The following is a 22,347-nucleotide window of genomic DNA, read 5'->3' as shown; positions in this document are numbered from 1 at the left end:
GCATAATGCAGTGACAGTTTTGTATTGTTTAAAAACCCCGGCGGTCTCCTCTGCTCATCACTGCAGTTTTAAATGAAGCAGAGTGTGGCTGCTAGTTGCATTCACTTGTGCTGACCTTGTGCGTTGTGTGCAATGCTCAGCGGAAGAAGAGTACGAGCCGAACATGTGCGTGCGGACCAAGTCTCGTCTCTCCAAAACGCTCGAAGAAGTGCTGCAGGATGCCGGCGCACTCGCCTACCTCATTCAGTTTGCCGAGGAACAGGGCACTCGGCCTCTGGTCAAGTTCTGGATGGAGGCCCAGAGCTTTTACGCGTCATGCCTCCTCCGGCAGTCTGCTCCGCTCGGCAGCACGCAACGTGGAAAGATCACCACGGACTGTGTCGAGGGAGACGGGGAGCAGCAGTCGGCGGGTGACTGCTACCTTGCCAGCCACTGTGCCATGGGAGAGGTGCGCCTCAAGGCAGGGAAACATGGCACAGTCCTCCACAGGGAGCCAGCGGCAACTGTTCCATTGGGCAACGATCAGTGGGTAGCATCCAGGCAAGCATCCAATGGTTCTTTAGTACCGTCGTCCCCACGCCAGATTTTGCGACGGAATGTTCACAGGAGCCCCCAGAACCAATGTCTTTCAGTGACCTCGTGCCCAAGCACAGGGGTGCCAGTGCCACATGGAACTGACCCATTACGAGCTGAGGATATGTCACAAGCCATTGAAGGAACGACTGTGTGTGCGCCGTCTAAGGAAGCTGTTGTATTTTTGTCGTCGTCACAGTGTGTTGGTTCGCAGGTCTGTGCTGCGCACTGTGTTGTCACCGGAGAGGGTGCTGCCCACCCAGTGCACGCCAATGGTGGTGAAGTGGGAAGTCGCAACGGTGTGGGGACTAACTTGAGGACCTTGTTTACGTGTAACCTGAATGGCATCCCACCAGCGACCAGTCCACCTCTGCGGGAAAATGGCGGTGAAGTAAGCAGCCCGGCAGAGGACTTTGACACGCAGGACATCACTGCAAGGCCAAGCACAGAACGGCGTGACAGTGAGTTGATACCTTTTTGTGTTGTTTCATTTTGTCATGTCTTGCTGTATCACTGGTTTAGAATGCCACCAAGGAGTTGAGGTACATAGAGTTGTTGCAAGCAGCAACGATGTTCTTGAGCGGTCACTTTCAGGGGTATCAGTTTTGGTGTAGGCTGGTTCGCTTAAGCAGCAGTCTTCTTGTCAACATTACGTTGGGTATGCCTGTTCACTGAGTGTAAGTTTTCAGATCAAAGAGTGCTTGTTTGGACTGGTTGGAGCATGGTTTTACGGGACGGAATGTCGCAATTAAAAACAATTCATTGGAAGGGGAACCCCAGCTAATATTATTTATTTATTCAAAGTACCCCTAAAGGCCCTCAAAGGAGGGCCTTTATTACACTAGGGGGGGGGTGTTAAAAAACGCTGTTGAGACATAAACGAATACGATAGCACCAATTCAGCATTGTAAAAGCACATGAAGGTAAAGAAGTCGAAGAGATGTGATTACAATACTGGTCCAGAAGAGAGAAAGAAAAAAAACAAGTGTAGTTATAAACTAAGAAGATGAAAGCAACAATCACCACCAAGGAAATCTAGGCAGTGCAGTAATGCAGTGCAATAATAATGCAATTATAAACAATGGCCACACATGCATCAATGCGTATTATATACGCATTACAAAAGAAAAATGCAACACAAAGAAAAGCAATGGGAAACAGATTAGACGCCATTGTCAGAGCAGATGAGTTCTTGAAATTTAGATATGTGACAGTGGTAAATAGCAGGTTATTCCAATCAACTATTGTGTGTGGAATGAATGACGTAGAGAATGAATGACCTTCCTTTTCTAATCCAGGGAGATTAGAATTGAAGTCACTTAGAAGAAAGTTTATGGAAAAGTGCAGATGTGAAAGCTTGGGTGATGTGATAAAAGGTCGAGTTCAGAACGTTTTTTTAATGCTATGACACTGGTGATCAAAGTGCGTATAATTGGAGGAAATGAGATGAGCAGTGTTGTCCTGTAATGATTCAGTGTTGTTAATGAGGTAGGTGTCATCCGGATTCCAGATGGCTGATGTGTACTCAACTTTCAGACAAATTAATGTGATCTAAGCAAGTTTTTTTAGACTTGAAGGGGCTTGTTTAAGATTTAGTTATAAAAGACCAAGTGAGTAGTTAACCGAAGCTGGAACAAGGTTGATATGATGATTCTATAATAGCCCAGATGAAAAGTAAACTGCAAGATATTTATACATACAGGCAGGTTCAATAATGCTTTCATTCGGGTGATAGATAGAAGGAATCGCAGAAGACCAACTGGTGAAAGCTAAAACTTTAGTTTTGCTGATTTTAGTTATTTTAAGCCAAGATGAGCACCACGCATTTACTACGTTGAGGTTGGTTGTGAATTACCCACTAGCCTGAACAATGGAGGCAAAATTCTGGAGGCTCGTGTACAGTGCGATATCAGCGCACCTTAAAGAATCTCTGGTGGTCGAAATTATTCCAGAGACCTCCACTACGGCGTCCCTCATAGCCAGAGTCGCTTTGGGACATTAAACCCCCATAAGCCTACCACCCTTCTCAGTTAGTAAGGGAAAGTGGTCAGTGTCGCAAATAGTGTTATGATATATTACGCACTAGTTGTCTGCAAATAATCGAACTCAGTATGATTGACAGTTGGGTAAATTGTTAATATAAATTAAAACGAGCAAAGGACCCAGTACGCTAAGGAATGCCAAAAGTCGTATAGACGAAACTGAAATCAGAATTATTAGCACAGGTAAACTGTGCCCTGGATGAAAGGAAACTTATAAGCCATGTGATTATGTTAGGACAGATGTTTGGATGTGTTAGTTTGAGTTGAGGCCTTTAATGAGCAATACAGTCAAATACTTCACAAAAATCATGCGATACTATGTCAGCAGTTGATAACAACTCATTAATAAAGTTAAGTCCTTACGAAATCTGTGTTGATATTTGAAGCCAGTGTTAAGCTCTTCTAAGAAACTGATGACCTGGGTGTGAATTACATGCTCGAGTAGTTTATAAACGCAACTGGTAAGGGAGATTGGATGATAGTGGAAGTGAGTCAGGGTTCTTGTGTTTGAACATGGGTATAACCTTCTTAATGTGCCAGTCAGATGCACAGCCACTTGATAATGACTGCAAAAAAAAACGCAATGTAATACATGGCAAGTGATGTCAGAGGCTTTTCTAAGCTCCTTGTTATTCACGCCAAGGTGATCAGAACTGGAGGACATTTTGATTGTTTAGTAATGGTAACGTACCGGTGCTACACTAATAACAATTTCTGGCTTAACAATGTTAAAATGGATAAGTAGTGAAGGAGACAAAGCAGTACCTTCATGGGTAAAAGCAGATGCGAATGATTCGTTTAACAGCTCTGCACATGTTGATCGAGGGCAGTATTACCAGTGGTGTTCGTGAGTGTAATGTCTGAATGAATTCTTGGATTAACAATGCACCAAAATCGGGTAGGATTATTTTTTAACATGGATGTCAAATTGAAGTGACTACGGGTGGATCTGAGTAGTGATTGATATTCTCTGTCGCTTTTTTGTAGATGTGCCAAGAGTTGGCAATACCATTGCTGACTGCATTCATGGTACAAGCGTTTCTTTTGATTGTTCAGTTTTTGTTTCGCATTGCTGCCCCTGTGTGGGGGCAGGTGCACTGGAGAAAGTACACAACAGACAGCTATTCGAGCCCCAACAAGCCAGAATCCAGGCGACAACTTCGTCACAGCCCTGCACATGCTTGCAGACGGGTACAGCAGCTTCAAACAGAGAATGATTCGCGACCGCTTTGTTGTTGGCCTCAGGGACGCGAAACTTTCCAAAGAACTGGAAATGGACGCCAACCTCACTCTGGCGAGTGCTGTCGCCAAGGCACGTCTCAAAGAACCGGTACGCCAGCAACAGCAGCAGTTGCGGTACAGCATTACGACACTTTAAAATGATCCCATATAATTCATTTCCTTGATTTTTCGTCTCCTTTTGTTCAAATTTGTTATTTGGCGACGTCACGCTGCATCCTTCATAAGATGCCTATGTCTGCATATGGGATCATTTGGTTGTTAGCGTCAGTGCACGTTGGATTCCTCTTCTGTTTTTGTTCTGTCTGTCTTTTGTCCTGTTTTTGTCATGCCATCCCTTCCCGTGATTCAGATCGGAGTATGGAAAAATCTTCCATTTCTGGTTGAAGCAATCTGAGAGTTTCCTTTTGTAACTTGTGAATGCTTCTGCATAGCCTTTATCGGTGAGAACTGTGCTTCATTGCAGTAGCAGTTTATGTGACATGTTCACACCATTGTTAGGACCTCGGTCAGAATTGGCTGCATTCAAGTGACTGCCTGGGCAGAAATGCTCCAGCATGTGTTTGCTGCAGCAGAGCACTGCACCATGTCATCCATGGTGTGGATTCTGCACCACCACTGAAGGTGAATGCACAAGTACGCAGCTCTAATGTGTAGACACATTCAGGCCTGATCTGTTCCTGAATATTCGGAGCTGTGGGGTTATTTATGCCCGTAAGTGTCGTAACTTTTTTTTTGTTGTTCAATGTTTTGGATTCTACTGCAGCCAGCTGTGTGGTAGCTTCCCTTTTTGCATAGTAAAACCAAGACTGATAATGGCTAAATAGTTCTGTTCGAGCCTTATCACTGGTGGCATGCATTGTTCTGGCCTGATAGTGACAGAGGTCTTGTCCACTGGTATCATGCCTTGGTCGAATGGAGTGGAGGACGAGGACCTCTGTGCAGGCAGTGAGATCTTGTGGCAGAGCACTGTCTAGACACTTCACCACCTAGAGCTGTCGGTCATTCGAAATGATTCACCCCCTCCATGCCTCCTTGGCAGTCGAGAGTGCACTGTGCTTCTACTTTTGCTCATCTGCTGTCACTGTGGGTCGCAACATTAGCAGGTGTTTGGCAAGTAGCCTGCTTAGCGTGCTGCTACTCGGCACACCGTCATGCAGATAGGTTGGACGTTTCCGGCAGGGTGGTGCAGTGTTGGATATTGGCTAATGGGACATCATGTTGCCATTCGAATGCAGCCTGCATGTGTGTGCTGGTGGTGGTTTACTTGAAACACACGCACAGCTGCTTTTCTGCATCATTGCTTTAAATTTGTATGAAACATTATTGTTGCTTGTTATCGGCCTCCTAATTGCGACTCCTCCTTTCTTACCGACCTTCACTCCGTCCTACTTGATCTGCACTCTCGGTTTGTCCATGCGAACTTCCTACTTTGTGGAGACTTTAACTTTCCCGATATCGACTGGGAAACCTTGTCAGCACGGTCCGGTCCGTCGACCAATTTTATTGACTTATTTATTTATTCACGTTGCCTCACAGGCTCCAAGCATGGAGTATTGTGTGAGGGGGGGATTACATAAATAGGGGTAATAACAGGAGCATGAATGACACGATTATATAATGCTGATTGACTGTTAGTACTCATTAAACAGTAAGAACATCATTATACAATAGTTATTGACGTGTCAGTAATTAGAAAAAATGGCTGTTATTTCGGTCCTAAAAGAAGCTGGATCACGAATATTGACGATGTGTTCCGGAAGACCATTCCAGTGGACAATAGCCTGCGGCAAAGCGGATGAATTGAATGCAACGGTTTTACCTGAAAGGCGTTTGAAGCTGAGATGGTTGTTTAAACGGCGCGAGGTGCGGTGAGGTTGGGCAAGAGGGAGAGTCGAAAGATTACTGCTATAGACTATCTTGTGAAATAAGCAGATTAGGGCAATTAATCTTCGTGATTGCAAGGTACAAAGAGAGAGCGATAATTTAATGTTTGTGACGCTTGAGTGACGGTCATAGTTTCTGGAGATGAAACGCGCAGCACGATTTTGGACTGATTCAAGGGAGTTAATTAAATAAGCCTGGTGAGGTGACCAAATGGATGATGCATACTCGAGTTGCGGACGAACAAATGTTTGATAGGCGAGCTTACGGGTAGTAGCAGGAGTTCCATGAAGATTCCGTTTTAGGTATCCTAAGGTCCGGGATGCTTTAGCTGTTATTTTCTGTATATGAGTGGACCAGGACAAGTTACATGAAAAATGGACACCGAGGTATTTGTAAGAAGACACCTGAGAGACTAAGCTGTTTTCGAGCATGTAATTGAACGAAGAGTTAGATTTTTTGCGGCTGAATGTCATTAACTTGCATTTTTCAGTGTTAAGTGACATTTGCCATGATGAACACCAAGCGGTTACATGATCGAGGTCCCTTTGAAGTGCAAGAAGGTCTGCAGGTGATCGGATTTTGCGGTAAATATGCAGTCATCTGCGAACAAGCGAATGGTTGATGTAATGTTAGATGGCAGATCATTAATGTAAATCAGGAACAGCAACGGGCCCAGGACGCTTCCTTGAGGAACACCAGATAGAACATCGCTAAACGGAGATGAGTGGCCGTTAACAACCGTGAACTGTTTACGAAAAGACAAGAAATTCCTTAGCCATGAGGTTGTTAGTGAGTCTAGGTTGAGGGAAGTAATTTTACCTATTAAGCGTGAGTGCGCAACGCGGTCGAATGCTTTTGAGAAATCTAAGAATATGCAGTCTGTTTGGAAGTTCTCGTTCATGGTGTGTAGTAGCTCGTTAGTAAATTCCAGTAGTTGAGTCTCACATGAGAAGCCTTTCCTGAACCCGTGCTGGTTAGAAAAAAAGAAATTATTACTATCTAGATGCTGCGCCACTGCTGATACGATGATGTGTTCGAGGATCTTACATGGGACAGATGTCAATGATATGGGGCGATAATTTTGCGCGTTCGTTTTATCACCTGATTTGAAGATGGGGATAATTTTACCAATTTTCCAATCCCTTGGAATTTCACCAGTTGATAGCGACTGACGAAATATATGGAAGAGAATATTGCTTGAATGGATCACTGTGCTTTTGAGAATTTTTGTATTAATATCATCAATGCCAGCAGAAGTCGAAATCTTAAGATTGTTTATTAATGCTGCAATACCGGAGACACTTATTTCTATGGGACTCATGTACTGGTAATCGGCATCTACTAATGGTGGAGTAGTGGAATGGTCTTCCTGTGTGAACACTGAAGAAAAATAATTATTAAATATAAGTGGGCATTCTTCTTCTATAACTGGAGCACCAGTGTTATCCAACAACGAAACAAGAACCGGAGTGTCAATAGGTGATATCGTTTTCCAAAATTTTTTAGGGTTGTGTGTCCTCACGTTTAACTTCACCCAGACAGTTAAAGTGCCTACTCGTGGCGACAACATTCTAGATCTTGTTCTCGCTTCCAAACCGGAGTTGAGTCATTAACAAGCATCACTGGTCTAAGTGATCACGAGGTGCTTGTGTTGAATTTTTCCGTTCCCATCCTCACAAAGCAACGCTCCACAAAGTACATCCGCGACTACAATAAATCAGATTTTCGCACTATTAACCGTGAGTTAGAAACTTTTTTCCACCTTTTCCAGCAGGCCGCACCCATTGGATCAGTAGAACAAAACTGGTTGCTCTACAAAAATAAAATCTTATCTCTTGTCGAAACCTATGTCCCCCTTGTCTGCATACGTGGTGACTGTAACAAGCCCTGGTATAACAACGTCTTGCGACAGTTAGCAAACAGAAAGAAGCGCCTCTATCGCGCGGCCAAGCACACAAATTCTGTAGAAAAATGGGAAACGTACAGCAAATGCCTACATGAATACATTAGCATACTACGACGTTCTAAAAAGAAATTTTTTCACGAAGATCTTGAAAACATTATGCGCGTTAACCCCCAAAAGTTCTGGAATCTGGTCACCCCGGGCAAAAGCCGTACTCAAAACATTTCTTTGGTTAACCATGATGGCTTACATGTTCCTGATATTGAGCGCGCAGATGTCATGAATTCATATTTCTCCTCCATGTTCACCCACGAACCTGCACTTGTTATTCCCCCAATACCTGCCACTAATTTTTCCCAAATGCCACCACTTTTTATAACCCATGAGGGTATCGCTAAACTCATCGACAACCTTAAGTTGTCAAGCGCTCCTGGGCCAGACAACATAACTGCCAAAATATTGAAGGGCACCGTGAGCATTTCTAGCCGTATTTTGCACATTATTTTTCAGCAGTCTGTTTCAAACGGCGAAATACCAAATGATTGGAAAACTAGTAAAGTAACCCCAGTATTTAAGGCAGGCAATCGATCCGATCCTTCTAATTACCGCCCAATTTCATTAACATCTGTTCCATGCAAGCTACTGGAGCACATTTTATATTCGCAGATCGCATCACACCTCAACAATAACGCTTTCTTTTATGAAAAACAGCATGGCTTTAGATCAGGCCATTCTTGCGAGTCCCAGCTTTTTGAATTCACCACAGACCTTCACTTAAACTTAGATTCTTCCTTCCAAACTGACGTCATTTACCTAGACTTCTCCAAAGCCTTCGATCGCTTTCCACATCAGCGTTTAATGGCAAAACTGTCCTGCCTCCACATTAACCCTTTAATCTTGTCATGGATTGACTGCTTTCTCCGCGAACGCTCACAATATACAGTAATAGAGAACCACAGATCGCAAAATACTACAGTCATCTCTGGTGTCCCCCAGGGATCGGTGCTGGGACCACTCCTTTTTCTGATATTTATAAATGATCTTCCTAATGCCATATCATCTTGTATCCGCCTCTTCGCAGACGATTGCGTCCTTTACCGCCGCATATCTACTCCCGATGATCACACTCTGCTTCAACGCGACCTAAATCTCATAGAAACCTGGTGCACACCATGGCTTATGCAACTGAACATTTCCAAATGTAAGTTCATGCATGTATCAAGAAAGCGAAATAACCTCAGCTATCCGTCTTCATTAAATTCTACACCACTCTCTGAAACAGAATCATACAGGTATCTTGGAATCATCGTGAACAACAAACTAACATGGTCTGAGCACATTGCAAAACTTTGTACAGATGCTTCCAAGTTGCTTGGGTTTATCAGACGATCCCTCGCTTTTTCACCCCGTTCTATCCGTCAACTCGCCTACGTAACATTCATCCGTTCGAAACTCGAATATGCCTCGGCGATCTGGAATCCCCATCAGAAATATCTAATCGATCAGCTTGAAGCCATCCAAAATCGTGCAGCCCGTTTTATCACATCGCAGTATGACAGACGACACAGTATAACTCTTATCAAGGCATCCCTTGATCTTCAACCCCTGGCACTTCGGCGTAAAATTTCACAGCTTTGCCTATTTCACAAATTGTACCATACCTTCCCACAGCTAAGAAATTCTGTATTACACCTGCCGCTTCGCACCTCACGCCGACTTTTCAATTCTTTAAGTTTGCAGCGCATACATGGCTCCACAAACTCATTTAATAAATCCTTTTTACCTAGCTCCATTACATTGTGGAATGACTTACCCGATTCCATAGTTACTGAAGTAGAACCTAATAAATTCAGGCTCTTATTAACAGCACATTTTAAGGGCTGAGATATTTTGCCGTGTTTTTGAATGTGTATGCGTCTGTTTTTGTTTTTTTGTTTTTTCCAAGTTGTTCTTGAGCCGCTGTGTCTTTATTAGTGTTGATGCTTGTAATGATGTTAATGTTTAACAAGAACCCTGCATTTTGTATTGATTTTTGTTGTACCATTGTATATGTAACGACTACTCCCCCCCCCCCTTATGTAATGCCCTAAACCAAGGGCCTTTAAGGGTAAATAAATGATGAATGATGATGATGAAACATTGGCGCATAATTGTTTCGAGCAACTAGATCTGACGTGGAATTTCATACGCAGTGTAGCAACAGGCCACCAGAGGCATAGAGACGCTCGCATTCTTTGTGCTTGCTGAGGAATCTGTCTCCACAGTCACCCAAGTCTTGACGATTAAGAGGGCCACTTAAACTCGTTTGCTCTTGGAAGTTGAATGCATGGTATCCCATGTTAGTTCCAGAAAGTGCAAGGTACAGGAAGTGGCAATTCAAGACAGTGCAGATGTGCCAGTGAGTTGAGTGATAGCAGAGGTGCAGCAGAAGCGATCTTACATGTTGGGAAAGCAAAAGGACACGAGTAACGGCAACCGTTGTCTGTATTGAAAGGGCAGTGAACAGCTTCAATGAAATTTCTAAGAGAGGACTCGAGACACTGCTTCCTTGTGTGGCTAAAATACGTGACTGGTCCTCATGTGTGCCCGTCCACTTTGCACCTGTGCAAACGCCAATCTGCTGGGCACTGGTGCACTGTCCCGTATATAGCTGATGTTGCAATGCATGGGTCTAAGCGGGAGCCCAGCTCTGAGCTCATCTGCATGAGCACCCATGTATGTGTCGATGGCAGCCTCCAGATATAAGCATAACTGGAAAGGACCTTCCCCGCGTGGTGAGGTGCGCACTGCATCAGAGCCACAAGGCTTTTACATGAGTGCGTAAGGCCATGCGGGCCCCCTCCATTTGCTTGTAAATGGGCCCAAATGAATTTTTGTCCAAGCTTGTCCTGGATTCTTGTGACGTCATTTTGTGATCCTTCTTTATAGGTCTGAGTCAAGATGCGATGCACATATACAACACTTACATTGCTCAAAATGCACCGCTTCCCATTGGAGTTCCTGATGACTTGCGGAGCCACATTCAAGGTGAGGTCTTCGTCCTTCTGATTATTGCCTGTCTTGGTGGAATTGGGAAAAGGTGCCAAAGTCTGTAGAGTGTGTGAGGCAGCAGTTTTAATGTGATGGCCTTAGAAGCCTCATGGTTAGTTATAAAATCTGCTGATTGGTGGAGTCAGTGATGACATCACATGGCTGAGCGCTGATTGGTCAAGAAGGTGTGTGATGCCATGACGTCACGTGACAGGGCCAAACCTGGTGGTGGGCTCGGCGGCAGTTGGCAGCTGCACTTCTTTGTGTGCAGATGTGTTTAGACAGCTCCAGGTTGGATGGAGCCAGAATGAATGCTGTGTCTGTCTGCCTGAAAGCGGAGAGGGTAACCATGGAAGAAGGTGGAGTGCCGGCGTCTGCACAGGCTCAGCGCATGCGGCAAGAAGCAATTACGGAGGAGGAGAAACGGGCAGAGCAGACTTCACTGCTGTCGCATTTTCAACATGTAATGTTATTGATATATTTTATCCAGCTCCAGGCACAGCAGCACTTGTTTGTCTTAAAGCATTAAGAAGCAATTCTCTTCTGACAGCCAATGATCGGTGCAGCCTGCACAAGTTACAAGTTCTTTGAATTTAGCTGGGCATCCTGTTAAGAGGGTTGCGGAAATTGTTGTTATTTATGTATGAAATGTATGGAACGGATATGTAACTTATGACGCCAATTTCGAAACTGCATTTTACCTGAAGCTAGCTGGTAGAGTTGTTGAGTAATCACAATTAACACCCAGTAAAGTCATCTCCCAGGTATTGAATAACAGTATGCACAAGTTCTCTGTCGGCATGTTTACAAATCTCTGTTCTGGGCAATAAAACTATTGTTTTCCTTAGATGCCCAGTTCTCATGGAAATAAAATTTGAACTGCAGTATGCATATTTACATTAAAGTGTGCCTGAATAAAATATATGGCATACACACATAGAAAAATTGAGAGCCCCACTGCACTCCTCAGTGCCTGAGCATTGATGCGTGAGAACAGAATTATTCTAGTGTCATTTTTTACAAAGGGCCGAAAGGATGAGCAGTAACTATTACAGAAAAAGCGAAAGCTCAGAAAGCCAACCTCGTTTATCACCCCTTCTGCTTCTTGCCATGGCAACCAGCATCTCTTTTTCATGGTGATACTAGAATGAAGGTGCTCCATCGTTTAAAACCCACGGAATTCACGGTATTTCGGCACTATCATGGTTTGCTCGCAATTTTCTAGAACCATACATGAAAGAATTGTCACTTTATAAATTAGTATTGCATATTTTACTATATTTTATTATAAGACAATGAACACCTGAGGGTTACAAAAAAGCTTAATTGAGAAATAGACTATGTTGACTAAATTGGCCATTTTATTTGCCACGTCACCCCTTCCACGGCTAGCACACATTGTGGAACACAATTGCTTTGTAGGCACGCCTGCTGCTGATTATTAACCGGCTGTCATATGGAGTAGGTTTTTCCATGTTATGCTTCCAGTCCATGTGGCCGTTTTTATTTATTTTTGTTTGTTTGCAAATACCCTCATGGCTAAAGCATTATACAGAGGAGTGGGGTTGACTTGTATGAATGTATGCAGTGGTAATTTGTAGCAGTTAAACCATCTGAGTGACTCACATTTGGGTAGTGAACGAAATATGTTGGTGCTTTCACTGGTTGCAATCAGAGCGGTAGACCGTTCCATTGACATGAGTTACGTGGTACAGAGGAATTGAAATGAGAGTTTGTGTTGCATAGAGGCAGGGTAGTTTTGTAAACATGAAAAATAGGAGCTAAAATGAACATGGAACGGAGTCTGGGGGTATTTGGAAGGTTTTTTGTGAGAGGTGAAAGCGACAAATTTTTCTGTGGGGGCTCGGGTTTGGAATGAGTCACTTAACAAATTTGCTTGCATTGGCAACATGTTGATATTTGGGCTCTATTATTTTGGATTACCTCTAGATTGCTAATTAGTGATCTGTTGTGTGTATCCCAGATGGCAGGGGCGTATTTGAGTTTTGTCCTTGTTGATGTATTGTAGGTTAGCAACTAGCCCCTCCTGTTCCCTAACTCGTTCCCTACCTTGAAGAAAATCACCATTTTTTGTAGGTTTCAGTAGCTTCTTTGTTTGTGCAAAAACTATTGCATTTAAAATTTAGTGTAATGCACAAAAACAAAGCTAAATAAATTTACTTGTTAGGTATATAAAATTGAATAATGAATTACGCATTGCAACGGAAAATTTTAATTTTTAGAAACGATATTAGGTACATATTGAACAAAACTTGTAAACACACGCTCGTATCTAAAAAGGAAAAATATATTAAACATTTTCTGAAATGCGCAAAATGTTTGGCATTTTATTGTACACCATCTGTGAAAAAATCTAACTTCTATCTTTAATAATATTCTTGCTAAAAAAGGATGCTGCCACCGTCTGGAAGACGAAGTAACGAGCGTTAGCTGTTTGGTTTACCATGATTAATGAATATGACGTCATTATCACGTGGTTTCACTTCTGTCCGCCACATTGGATTTTGATGTCATCATTGGCACCCTAATTTGGCCGCCATGTTGGATTATGACGTAGTCACGTGGCAGCCTAAGTCGGCCGTCATCTTCGAATAATTAATGATGTCATCAATTAATTACCATTATTTGCTGACATCTCGTATTTATAAGTGATGTCACCAAATGGATATATCAGTGACATCACCAATCAATCACCAATTCGATATACTAATGATGTCACCAATCAGTCACCAATTGGGTTGCTATATCGATTTACTATGGAGGCCACTGTCTTGAATTCCTCGGACTTAGAAAATTTGACGCCGCAGGGAAGGTGGTAGCAGATGCCAATAATAATTGGTTTTTTGGGGGAAAGGAAATGGCGCAGTATCTGTCTCATATATCTTGGACACCTGAACTGAGCGGTATGGGAAGGGATGAGGGAGGGAGTGAAAGAAGAAAGGAAGAAATAGGTGCCGTAGTGGAGGGCTCTGGATTAATTTCGACCACCTGGGGATCTTTAACGTGCACTGACATCGCACAGCACACGGGCGCCTTAGCGTTTTTCCTCCATAAAAACACAGCCGCCGCGGTCGGGTTCGAACCCGGGAACTCCGGCTCAGTAGTCGAGCGCCCTAACCACAGAGCCACTGCGGCGGGTGTAGCAGATGCCAAGAAATTGAGAAACGTGATGAGCAAGAGCTAACACACTTAAAAACCATGACTGGAAACCGTAGTTTTCGGCACCGGAGCATGGCCACCTGTGTTCCAGGCTGGTATCCATCATGGCCAAAGTCAGTACTGAATCCTGATGAAAAGGCAATATCTTCAGACTGCTACTCGGGTTATCGATAAAGTCAATCGAAAACTGGGGTCCTAAGATTTGCGACGCTTTAGAGTGTGCATCTCGTATGCAGAGGCTGCCAAGTGTGACACTACCACATCTTCGGAGCAGGCTTAAAAATGCTGCCTTGCACCCCAACCGGGAATTCTCAGGGAATTTGGATAATCTGGAAAAAACTCGGGGAAAACTCAGGGGATCTGTGTTTATATCAGGGAAAATTAGCTGAAGTTCTACATAAAAGGAACTAAAATCGCGATAATGCTGTCTCGTGTAAACAATGCGGACTGGCATTGCATGGATTGTCTAGTGCAGCGTTACGTGTCCTCTCCTCAGCGACCGCTGGCGTCCAACGTTGTGCTGTCAAGTGGAGCATCCCAGCAAGGCGGCGAAAAGCTTTGCGGCGCCAGCGCTGTGGCCGACGGCAGAGCGCGCGCTTCCTACGGTTCGCACGTGCGCTGTTCGACGGCCAGCGGTCTCCCCTTGTTTTCCTGTGTTTCCGAGTGGACAGCTTCAACAAGGCGGCAGAAAATGTGAGAACTTGCGATGGTCCCATATGAACTCTTCCTCCCTGTACATCTCCTTGACGGAAGCATCGATTTCTGCCGGAGGGGGTGCACGCACAAAATGCAAGTGGCGCAGATTTGGGAGAAAGGGAAATAGTTTTTTCGCGCCTTTTCGTGAGCTGCCGACGCTTGCAAAGCAATGAGTTCTGTGTGTACTTGGCTGCGCCGTTTTGAACCGACTTCATTTTAATGACTGCTGTGGTGCCGCAGGCAAGCTGTGTGCGACGTGTCAAGCATGACGGCCTTCAAGTGCACTTTCGTCCAGTACTGGACGAATGCAAAACATTGCGAGTATGCAGCCTGGATTAGACCCGTCGAAAGTAATCCAAACGCAGCGTACTGTGCGCTGTGCAGAAAGCAGTTTTCGCTCAGCAACATGGGAAGAAGAGCGGTGACAAGTCACGCTGAAAGTAAGAAGCACCGAATGGCTACTACCGGAGCCGGGACACCCTCTGTAGCCTCATTTTCGACATCGCCGGCCACTGTTGTGACCAATGCCGGGCCAGTGCTGTCAGTTTCTGCGCATCCTTCAAGTGCTTCAACTACTGTGACGGACGTCCAACCCGATCGTACAGCAAAGGATATCTTTCAGCGTGACTTAGTCATAAATGCTTAAGTGATGTGGTGCCTCAACGCTGTTGTGACACACACATCACTCCGTGCTGCCGCGGCATCGGCTTCTTTGTTCCCTTTGATGTTCCAGTCATCAGCTACAGCCAAGAAAATGCAACTTGGCAAAGACAAGGTAGGATATACTATTGTCTAGGGCCTCGCACCTTTCTTCAAGGAAAACCTCATGTCGGAAATAAGCCAAGCCTCCCACCTCGTTGTGGCATTTGACGAATCGTTAAACAAAGTTGCACAAAAAGAGCAAATTGACGTGCTGGTTCACTTTTGGCCGGATGCAGAGCAGAGCGTGAAAACGCGCTACTTGACGTCCTGCTTTCTGGGGCGCACGCGGGCGGAAGAATTGGTTTCTGCTTTTAAAACTTCCACAGATGGACTCTCCCGATCAAAGATTCTTCAGATCTCAATGGATGGGCCAAATGTAAATATAAAATTTCTCCATGAGATCAAACAAGCACCTTGTGAATCCAGCAACGGCCGTCGTATTTGCAAAGTTGGTAGCTGTGGCCTTTTATTTTGTAACGGTGCTTTCAAAACCGGACACGCGGCAACAGGTTGGGAATTTCGTGGAATTTCTTCGTGCTTTGTACAACTTATTCAAATATGTACCTGCCCGACGTGCTGAATATGCACGCATAACCGGGAGCAACATTTACCCTATGAAGTTTTTCAGTTCATAGCTTTTCACTTCTACTAACTAAGGTTTCTATAATCTGCAGTTCGTCTGAATATACTTGCTGAGAGAGAATCACACTTGTGACGAAGTTCAGGTCCCATGCTATTGCAGTTACTATCTGTAGATAGAAATATCTCACATTTGGAAATATTTGTTTCCGCATGCATCTTCCTTTTAGTTCGTATTTGAAAATGTCCAATTTGATTCACAGTTTGTTTTAGCATTTTTTCGAAGATATTCGAGTTGTTGTGCATTTGGCTAATCTCTCCTCCTTTATTTAAATCAAATAAGTACTACTCCTTACTATTCAAATAGGACTAAATCACTGTTTTTATTTTTTAACATGCTTACTGGAGAGTGTGATACCATCAGGCGGCTTTGTGTCAGCTTGTTTTTGCATAAAGCAAAGTACTGTGTCACTCAGGGAATTTTACAAAGGCACTCAGGGAAAACCTTGAAAACTTAGGGAATTTGGAAAAGTCAACTTGGAAGATACCCTGAGAACTACATCGAAAACCAAATTTTATTTGTGTAATTACAAGGCAGATGATGCAGCATACCTGTAACCAGCACAGACGGCTCCGAAGTCAAGCGGCAGTCTTGGCGACTGGTTTTAAGGTAGAAACCATGAATGGTGGCGGTCGGAGCCATGGCCAAGCTCCGGCCGACAGGCTCCCCGTCTTTCTACCGGTCCGGGGGGGCTCCGAGACCTTCCTGCGAATATGATAGTGAAGCACAGGCGACATTTTAGGAACCATGAGCATATCTGTATCGCATTAGTACTTCTTCCAAAAAACCTGATCAGTCCCTGAAAAGGAACTGCACCGATGAAAGCTCCACCACTACGATGAAAGCTCCACCACTACATGATCTGACTGTGACCACTTTCCTCATTTCCTGTTTATTCACTCTCTAGTGGATAACGGCCCAGTTGCTGCAATATCAGTTTTTTTTATCGCTAAAACCCTTGAGAAAATTATAGGAAAAAAGTACAAAGCAAAAACTTTCATCTGGTGACCTTATTGAAGTGTCACTGAAATATCACTCTGACACCCTTTTCAGGCTAAAGCACTTTGCTCACCTCCTGGTGCTTGTGATTATCACCCTTGAAATCTAAACACAGTAAAAGGTGTCATATCAGAGCGAGATCTGATCCGTGAAACAGTCTGTTCTCCTGGAAGGTCTCTGAGATCAAGGTGTCTTTGACCTTTGCCGCATCACCATAAGGCGAAGAGGTGGTGACACCCCACATCGTCCAAACATTTGAACGGACCCGTCTACCAGATGCTTTGAAAGCAGAATTCATCCACTGTAAAGTCCATCCCTATATCCCAAACCCGAGAAGGTGTTTCAACTATCAAAAGTACGGACACAGATCCGAAACATGCCGTGGAAAACTCACCTGTGCGAAGTGCAGTGCCCGTGAGCACCCTACTGATAACTGCAAGCAGAATGTCCCAACTGTCACAAGCCACACGCCACGTATTTACGAACATATTTCAGAATGAGAAGAAAGTAACTCAGATCAACGTAACAGAAAATATAACATTCTCTGAAGCCCGGAAGAAGCTCTCGCTTCTCTCCGGAAGGTGCTACGCTGATGCAGCGCACAAGGGGGCCGGGTGACTTCTCGACACGGTGGGCATGTAATACGGCATTGCTGATGCGCGCCCATCTCGGCCCTCTAGCAAGTAGCCACATTCCATATCCCAGCAGTCAACTTTTCACAGGCCTCTGGGAAAGTACAGGCAAGCGAGAGGGAGTCTTTCCCTTTTGACAAATCCACATCTGCTTCCGTGTCTCCAGCAGAACCAATGAAGGTGACACCGGGATTCTCAGCGCCAGAGACGCTGATGGAGTACCCAAAGAGAGGCAGGCTTTCCTAGGCCGCCTTAAACCAAAAAGGCATCTGCCAGTCAAGCCGTCTGATAAAGACGGCGATGTCTGAATAACTCCCACTAGTCTTCGCTTCCTCACTAAGAACTATGGCTGTCAAGAGCATTATCCGCTGGAACTGCTGAGGGCTACTTGAGAATCTGGATGACATATATGAAATACTCTCACAATATCAAGCAAACTTACTTTGCCTACAGAAAACACTCTTTAACCCAACACATACAAACCTTCTAATATGTGGTATACCAGAAGGACAGGCAAGGCAGTGCCCACTCATTAGGAGGCATTACTATTGTGGTACAGAATTCAATTCTCTCTCAATGTCTTACACTGTCTTATAGAGGCAGTGGCAATACGAGCACAATTGACAGAGTAATAACCGTATGTTCCCTATATATACCACCATATCATCAACTGTCCATTGACGAACTTGAAAAACTCGATGACCAGCTTCTGGAGCCGTTCTTGTTGGTTGGTAATTTTAACTTACGCCACCGAAGAGTTCTACACAAATCTATACAGTAGTGAATGTTGCCAGAGCGTTAATGAGAGAGACACACAGCATTGTGTCATCTCGTCAGTAACGAAAGAGGAAGTAAAGAAAGCCTTAGGAGCAATGCAAGGGGGGAAAGCAGCTGGTGAAGATCAGGTAACAGCACATCTGTTAAACGACGGAGGGGAAAATGTGCTAGAAAATCTAGTCACCCTGTACACGCAATGCCTTACGACCTCGGCCGTACCAGAAGCTTGGAAGAACGTAAACATCATCTTAGTTCATAAGAAAGGAGACGCCAAGAACTTGAAAAATTAGAGGCCGATCAGCTTACTGTCCGTTGCCTGCAAGATATTTACTAAGGTAATCGCTATTAGAGTCAGGGCAACCTTAGACTTAAAGCAACCAAATAATCATGCAGGCTTTCGTAAAGGATATTCCACAATAGATCATATTCAGATTTTCAATCAGGTGATGGAGAAATGCGCAGAATATAACCAACCCCTATATATAGCCTTCATTGATTACAAGAAAGCATTGGACTCGGTGAGAACCTCAGCTGCCATACAGGCATTGTGGAATTGGTGTAGAAGAGCCTTATGTGAGAATACTGGAAGATATTTATAGCAACTGCACAGCTACCATAGTCCTCCAGAAAGTCAGCAATACAATTCCAATAAGGAAGGGCGTCAGGCAAGGAGATACGATCTCGCCAATGCTCTTCACCGCCTGTTTACAGGAGGTATTCCGAGGCCTGAATTGGGAACAGCTGGGGCTAAGAGTTAATGGAGAATACCTAAATAATCTGTAATTTGGTGATGACATTACCTTGCTGAGTCACTCAGGAGATGAACAGCAAATCATGATCAATGAGTTAGACAGACAGAACAGAACGGTGGGTCTAAAAATTAATATGCAGAAAGCCAAAGCAATGTTCAACAGTCTAACAAGGGAACAGCAGTTCACAATTGGCAGCGAGGTGCTGGAAGTGGTAAAGGAATCTACTTAGGGCAGGTAGTGACAGCTGATCCGGACCATGAGAAGGAAATAACTAGAAGGATAAAAATGGGGTGGAGCGCATATGGCAGGTTCTCTTAGACCATGAATAGCAGTTTACCAATATCCCTCAAGAGAAAAGTGTACAACAGCTGTATCTTGCCGGTGCTCACCTACGGGGCAGAAACGTGGAGGCAGTCGAAAAGGGTTCAGCTTAGGTCCCGGAGGAAGACAATTGCTCCGTGGTTTAGGTTAAGGACAACGCAACGAGCGATGGAAAGAAAAATGATAGCTGTAACATTAAGAGACCGGAAGCGGGCAGAGTGGGTGAGGGAACAAACGCGCATTAATGACATCCTGGTCTAAATCAAGAGGAAGAAATGGGCTTGGGCAGGGCATGTGATGCGAAGGCAAGACAACCACTGGTCCTTAAGGGTAACGGAGTGGATTCCAAGAGAAGGCAAGCAGAGCAGGAGGCGGCAGAAGGTTAGATGGGCGGATGAGATTAATAAGTTTGTAGGCATAGGGTGGAAGCAGCTGACATGGGAGAGGCCTTTGCCCTGCAGTGGGTGTAGTCAGGTTGACGATGATGACCCATTATGGGGACTTGCTAGAATGGATTCTCGAGGTTCACTATTAAAAAAATTCCTATTGTTTTCTGGGTCATGCATATTCAATAAAAGAGAACCAACATACTTTAATGCAGCACACAACTTGTGCAAAGCGGTAGCCATTGTTATTGTCTCTCCGTTGCTCTTGGCAGCTACTGAATGGGCTGTTATAGATAACCTCTATGGAAGTGACCACTTTCCCATTTCTTCAAAATACACAGAAAATATAAACCCAAGGGTAAATAATCCTCTGAAGTTTAAAGAACAGGTTGCTGATTAAAAGATGTTCTGGGACCTCTCAGCATTGCCCTATTCATCAATTACAGACCTAGGTATAGATGAATCTCAATCTTTGATCACACTGCATATTATAGGCGCTGCACAGAAATCCATTCCATAGACATCAGGTAAAATAGAAAACAAACGAAGACCATGGTAGAATGCACAGTAAGAAAGCTCATGGGAACCAAAATAATGCATGATCAAAATTCTGCCGTTATCTCACGGTCGACAACTTAATAAACTTTAAGCGTGCTATAGCAAATGGCAGGCATACTCGACGTACGCCCAAACGGGAAAGTTGGCAGGCGTTTCTCTCCTCTCTAAATTCTTTTACAGATGTGCATAAAGTGTACAGTAGACTTAAAGAGTGTCGTGCACATTCAATTTCTCTTGTTAGCACTGCTGGCGATACATTGGAGGACCAAGCAGATGCACTAGGCTAACGCTTCGAATACATTATTAGCTCAGTGCATTTTACAGATTCCTTCTTGCGATACAAGCTAGCTGAGGAGTGGAAGCTTATCCACAATAAAAGGCCATCTGTAGGAGGATGCAATAGCCCATTTACTTTACAAGAGTTGAAGGTTGCCTTAGGCACATGTGGCAACTCAACAGCAGCAGGCCTTCTCAGGGCCACATATGGAATGCTCAGGCACCTGCATTAAGAAACCCTTGAACCTTTCCGGTGCCTGTTTAATAAGATATGGGCTACTGGACGTGTTCCAAAAGCCTAGGAAGAAGCGATTATAATCCTGGTATTAAAGCAAGGCAAAGAAGCCACACTTGCTGCCAGTTATCGGCCAATTGCCGTAACCAGCTGTTTATGTAAACTCATTGAAAAAATGATAAATTGTCGCCTTGTGCATTTTTTTTTAATTCAATGGTCTTCTTGACCAGCGTAAAGCTGGATTTAGGACTAACCGGCGCTGCTGCAACAAGTGACGAAATTTTGAATGTTCGGTTGATGAGTAATTTGTTGAGATTTACTTAATTATATGCTTGGCTCTATGACTGCAGTATATATATTCTGAGGTTGTGAAAAGATACAGTACAGTGTGATGTACTAATTTCGTTGCTGTGACGCCTTGTCTGCTGTATTTCCTTTTTTTTGTCCTTTGGTGTTACACAAATTATGTACCCACCTGCGATGGTCTTGTTGTTATAAGACCGCAGTATTTATTTATAAATAACCACTGACCAGCTTGTTGCCTTTGAATTTTATGTAACGGGCGCTTTAGTGGATAAACAGCACTGTTTATCTGTTTTCTCTCAGCATTGCCCTATTCATCAATTACAGACCTAGGTATAGATGAATCTCAATCTTTGATCACACTGCATATTATAGGCGCTGCACAGAAATCCATTCCATAGACATCAGGTAAAATAGAAAACAAACAAAGACCATGGTAGAATGCACAGTAAGAAAGCTCATGGGAATCAAAATAATGCCCTGTTAGAGAAAGCATACAATACCACATGGCACTGTGGTGTTATCCGTGACCTGTTTGTCTTTGGGATCTCGGGGAATATACACCACGCCTTCAACACATGCCACAAACATGTTCTTGTGCCTCACGCCACAAGACCATACGTCATGCTCTTCTTCTTGGCCGGAATTGATTTTCGCACATTTTTTGTGCCTCAGAAACTCAAGAACTTAAATGAGCGGTTGCGGGAGCACAATTACAACAACTCTCTGGTCAGTACCCCTGACAACCTCGCTGTGCTGTGCTCAAGTGTGAACCTGAACTGGATAGAACGACGGTTCTTAAATCAAAGGAAAAGACCACAAGGAAATTGTGGGAAGCATTTTGCATGGCTTCAGAAAAGGACGGTGCCGGGTTCGTTAGCGACCCTTCTGTGGTTTTAACAAAAAAAGAAAAATTGGTTTTAGCCGGGCATTTGTGAAATTCATGACTTGCGAGGATAGTTTATATCGCACATGGTTTAGGTGATTGCTTAGCTATCTTGGCTGGTTCTAACGCTTTTCTGCTTATGTGTCTCATGATTAGATGCGTATAAATATGTGCCATGTCGAAAATAAACTCAGTTGAAAGTTTGTGCTCGTGTCTCATGGTGTTCTTATGTGGTGTTGTCCCCTTGTCTTGATTGTAGCGCCGCTCAGTCTCAGCATTAAAAGCATCCTACCTAGATCAATATCCTACTCTGTTTATGTTGATGATGTA

The 22,347-nt window shown here is 44.0% G+C and overlaps 1 protein-coding gene across 4 annotated transcripts in view; it reads left to right on the top strand.

Annotated features, from left to right (window-relative positions):
• Positions 1-22,347, top strand: part of pkaap (A-kinase anchoring protein pkaap) — a 112,528-nt gene that overhangs the window by 9,638 nt on the left and 80,543 nt on the right. For 2 of the 4 annotated variants that reach the window (XM_077655726.1, XM_077655725.1), the window contains exons 3-5: positions 141-1,034; positions 8,726-8,845; positions 10,573-10,671. In XM_077655726.1, the coding sequence (XP_077511852.1) occupies positions 141-1,034; positions 8,726-8,845; positions 10,573-10,671 (1,113 nt within the window). The remainder of the gene's footprint in view (positions 1-140; positions 1,035-8,725; positions 8,846-10,572; positions 10,672-22,347) is intronic. The other 2 variants (XM_077655728.1, XM_077655727.1) reach the window with 1 other exon arrangement.

This window comes from Amblyomma americanum, chromosome 2, assembly GCF_052857255.1.
Source record: "Amblyomma americanum isolate KBUSLIRL-KWMA chromosome 2, ASM5285725v1, whole genome shotgun sequence".
In the NCBI taxonomy this organism is placed as follows: Eukaryota; Metazoa; Arthropoda; class Arachnida; order Ixodida; family Ixodidae; genus Amblyomma; species Amblyomma americanum.
The sequence above is the reverse complement of the archived record's forward strand: the minus strand, read 5'-3'. Positions and strand labels throughout refer to the sequence as shown.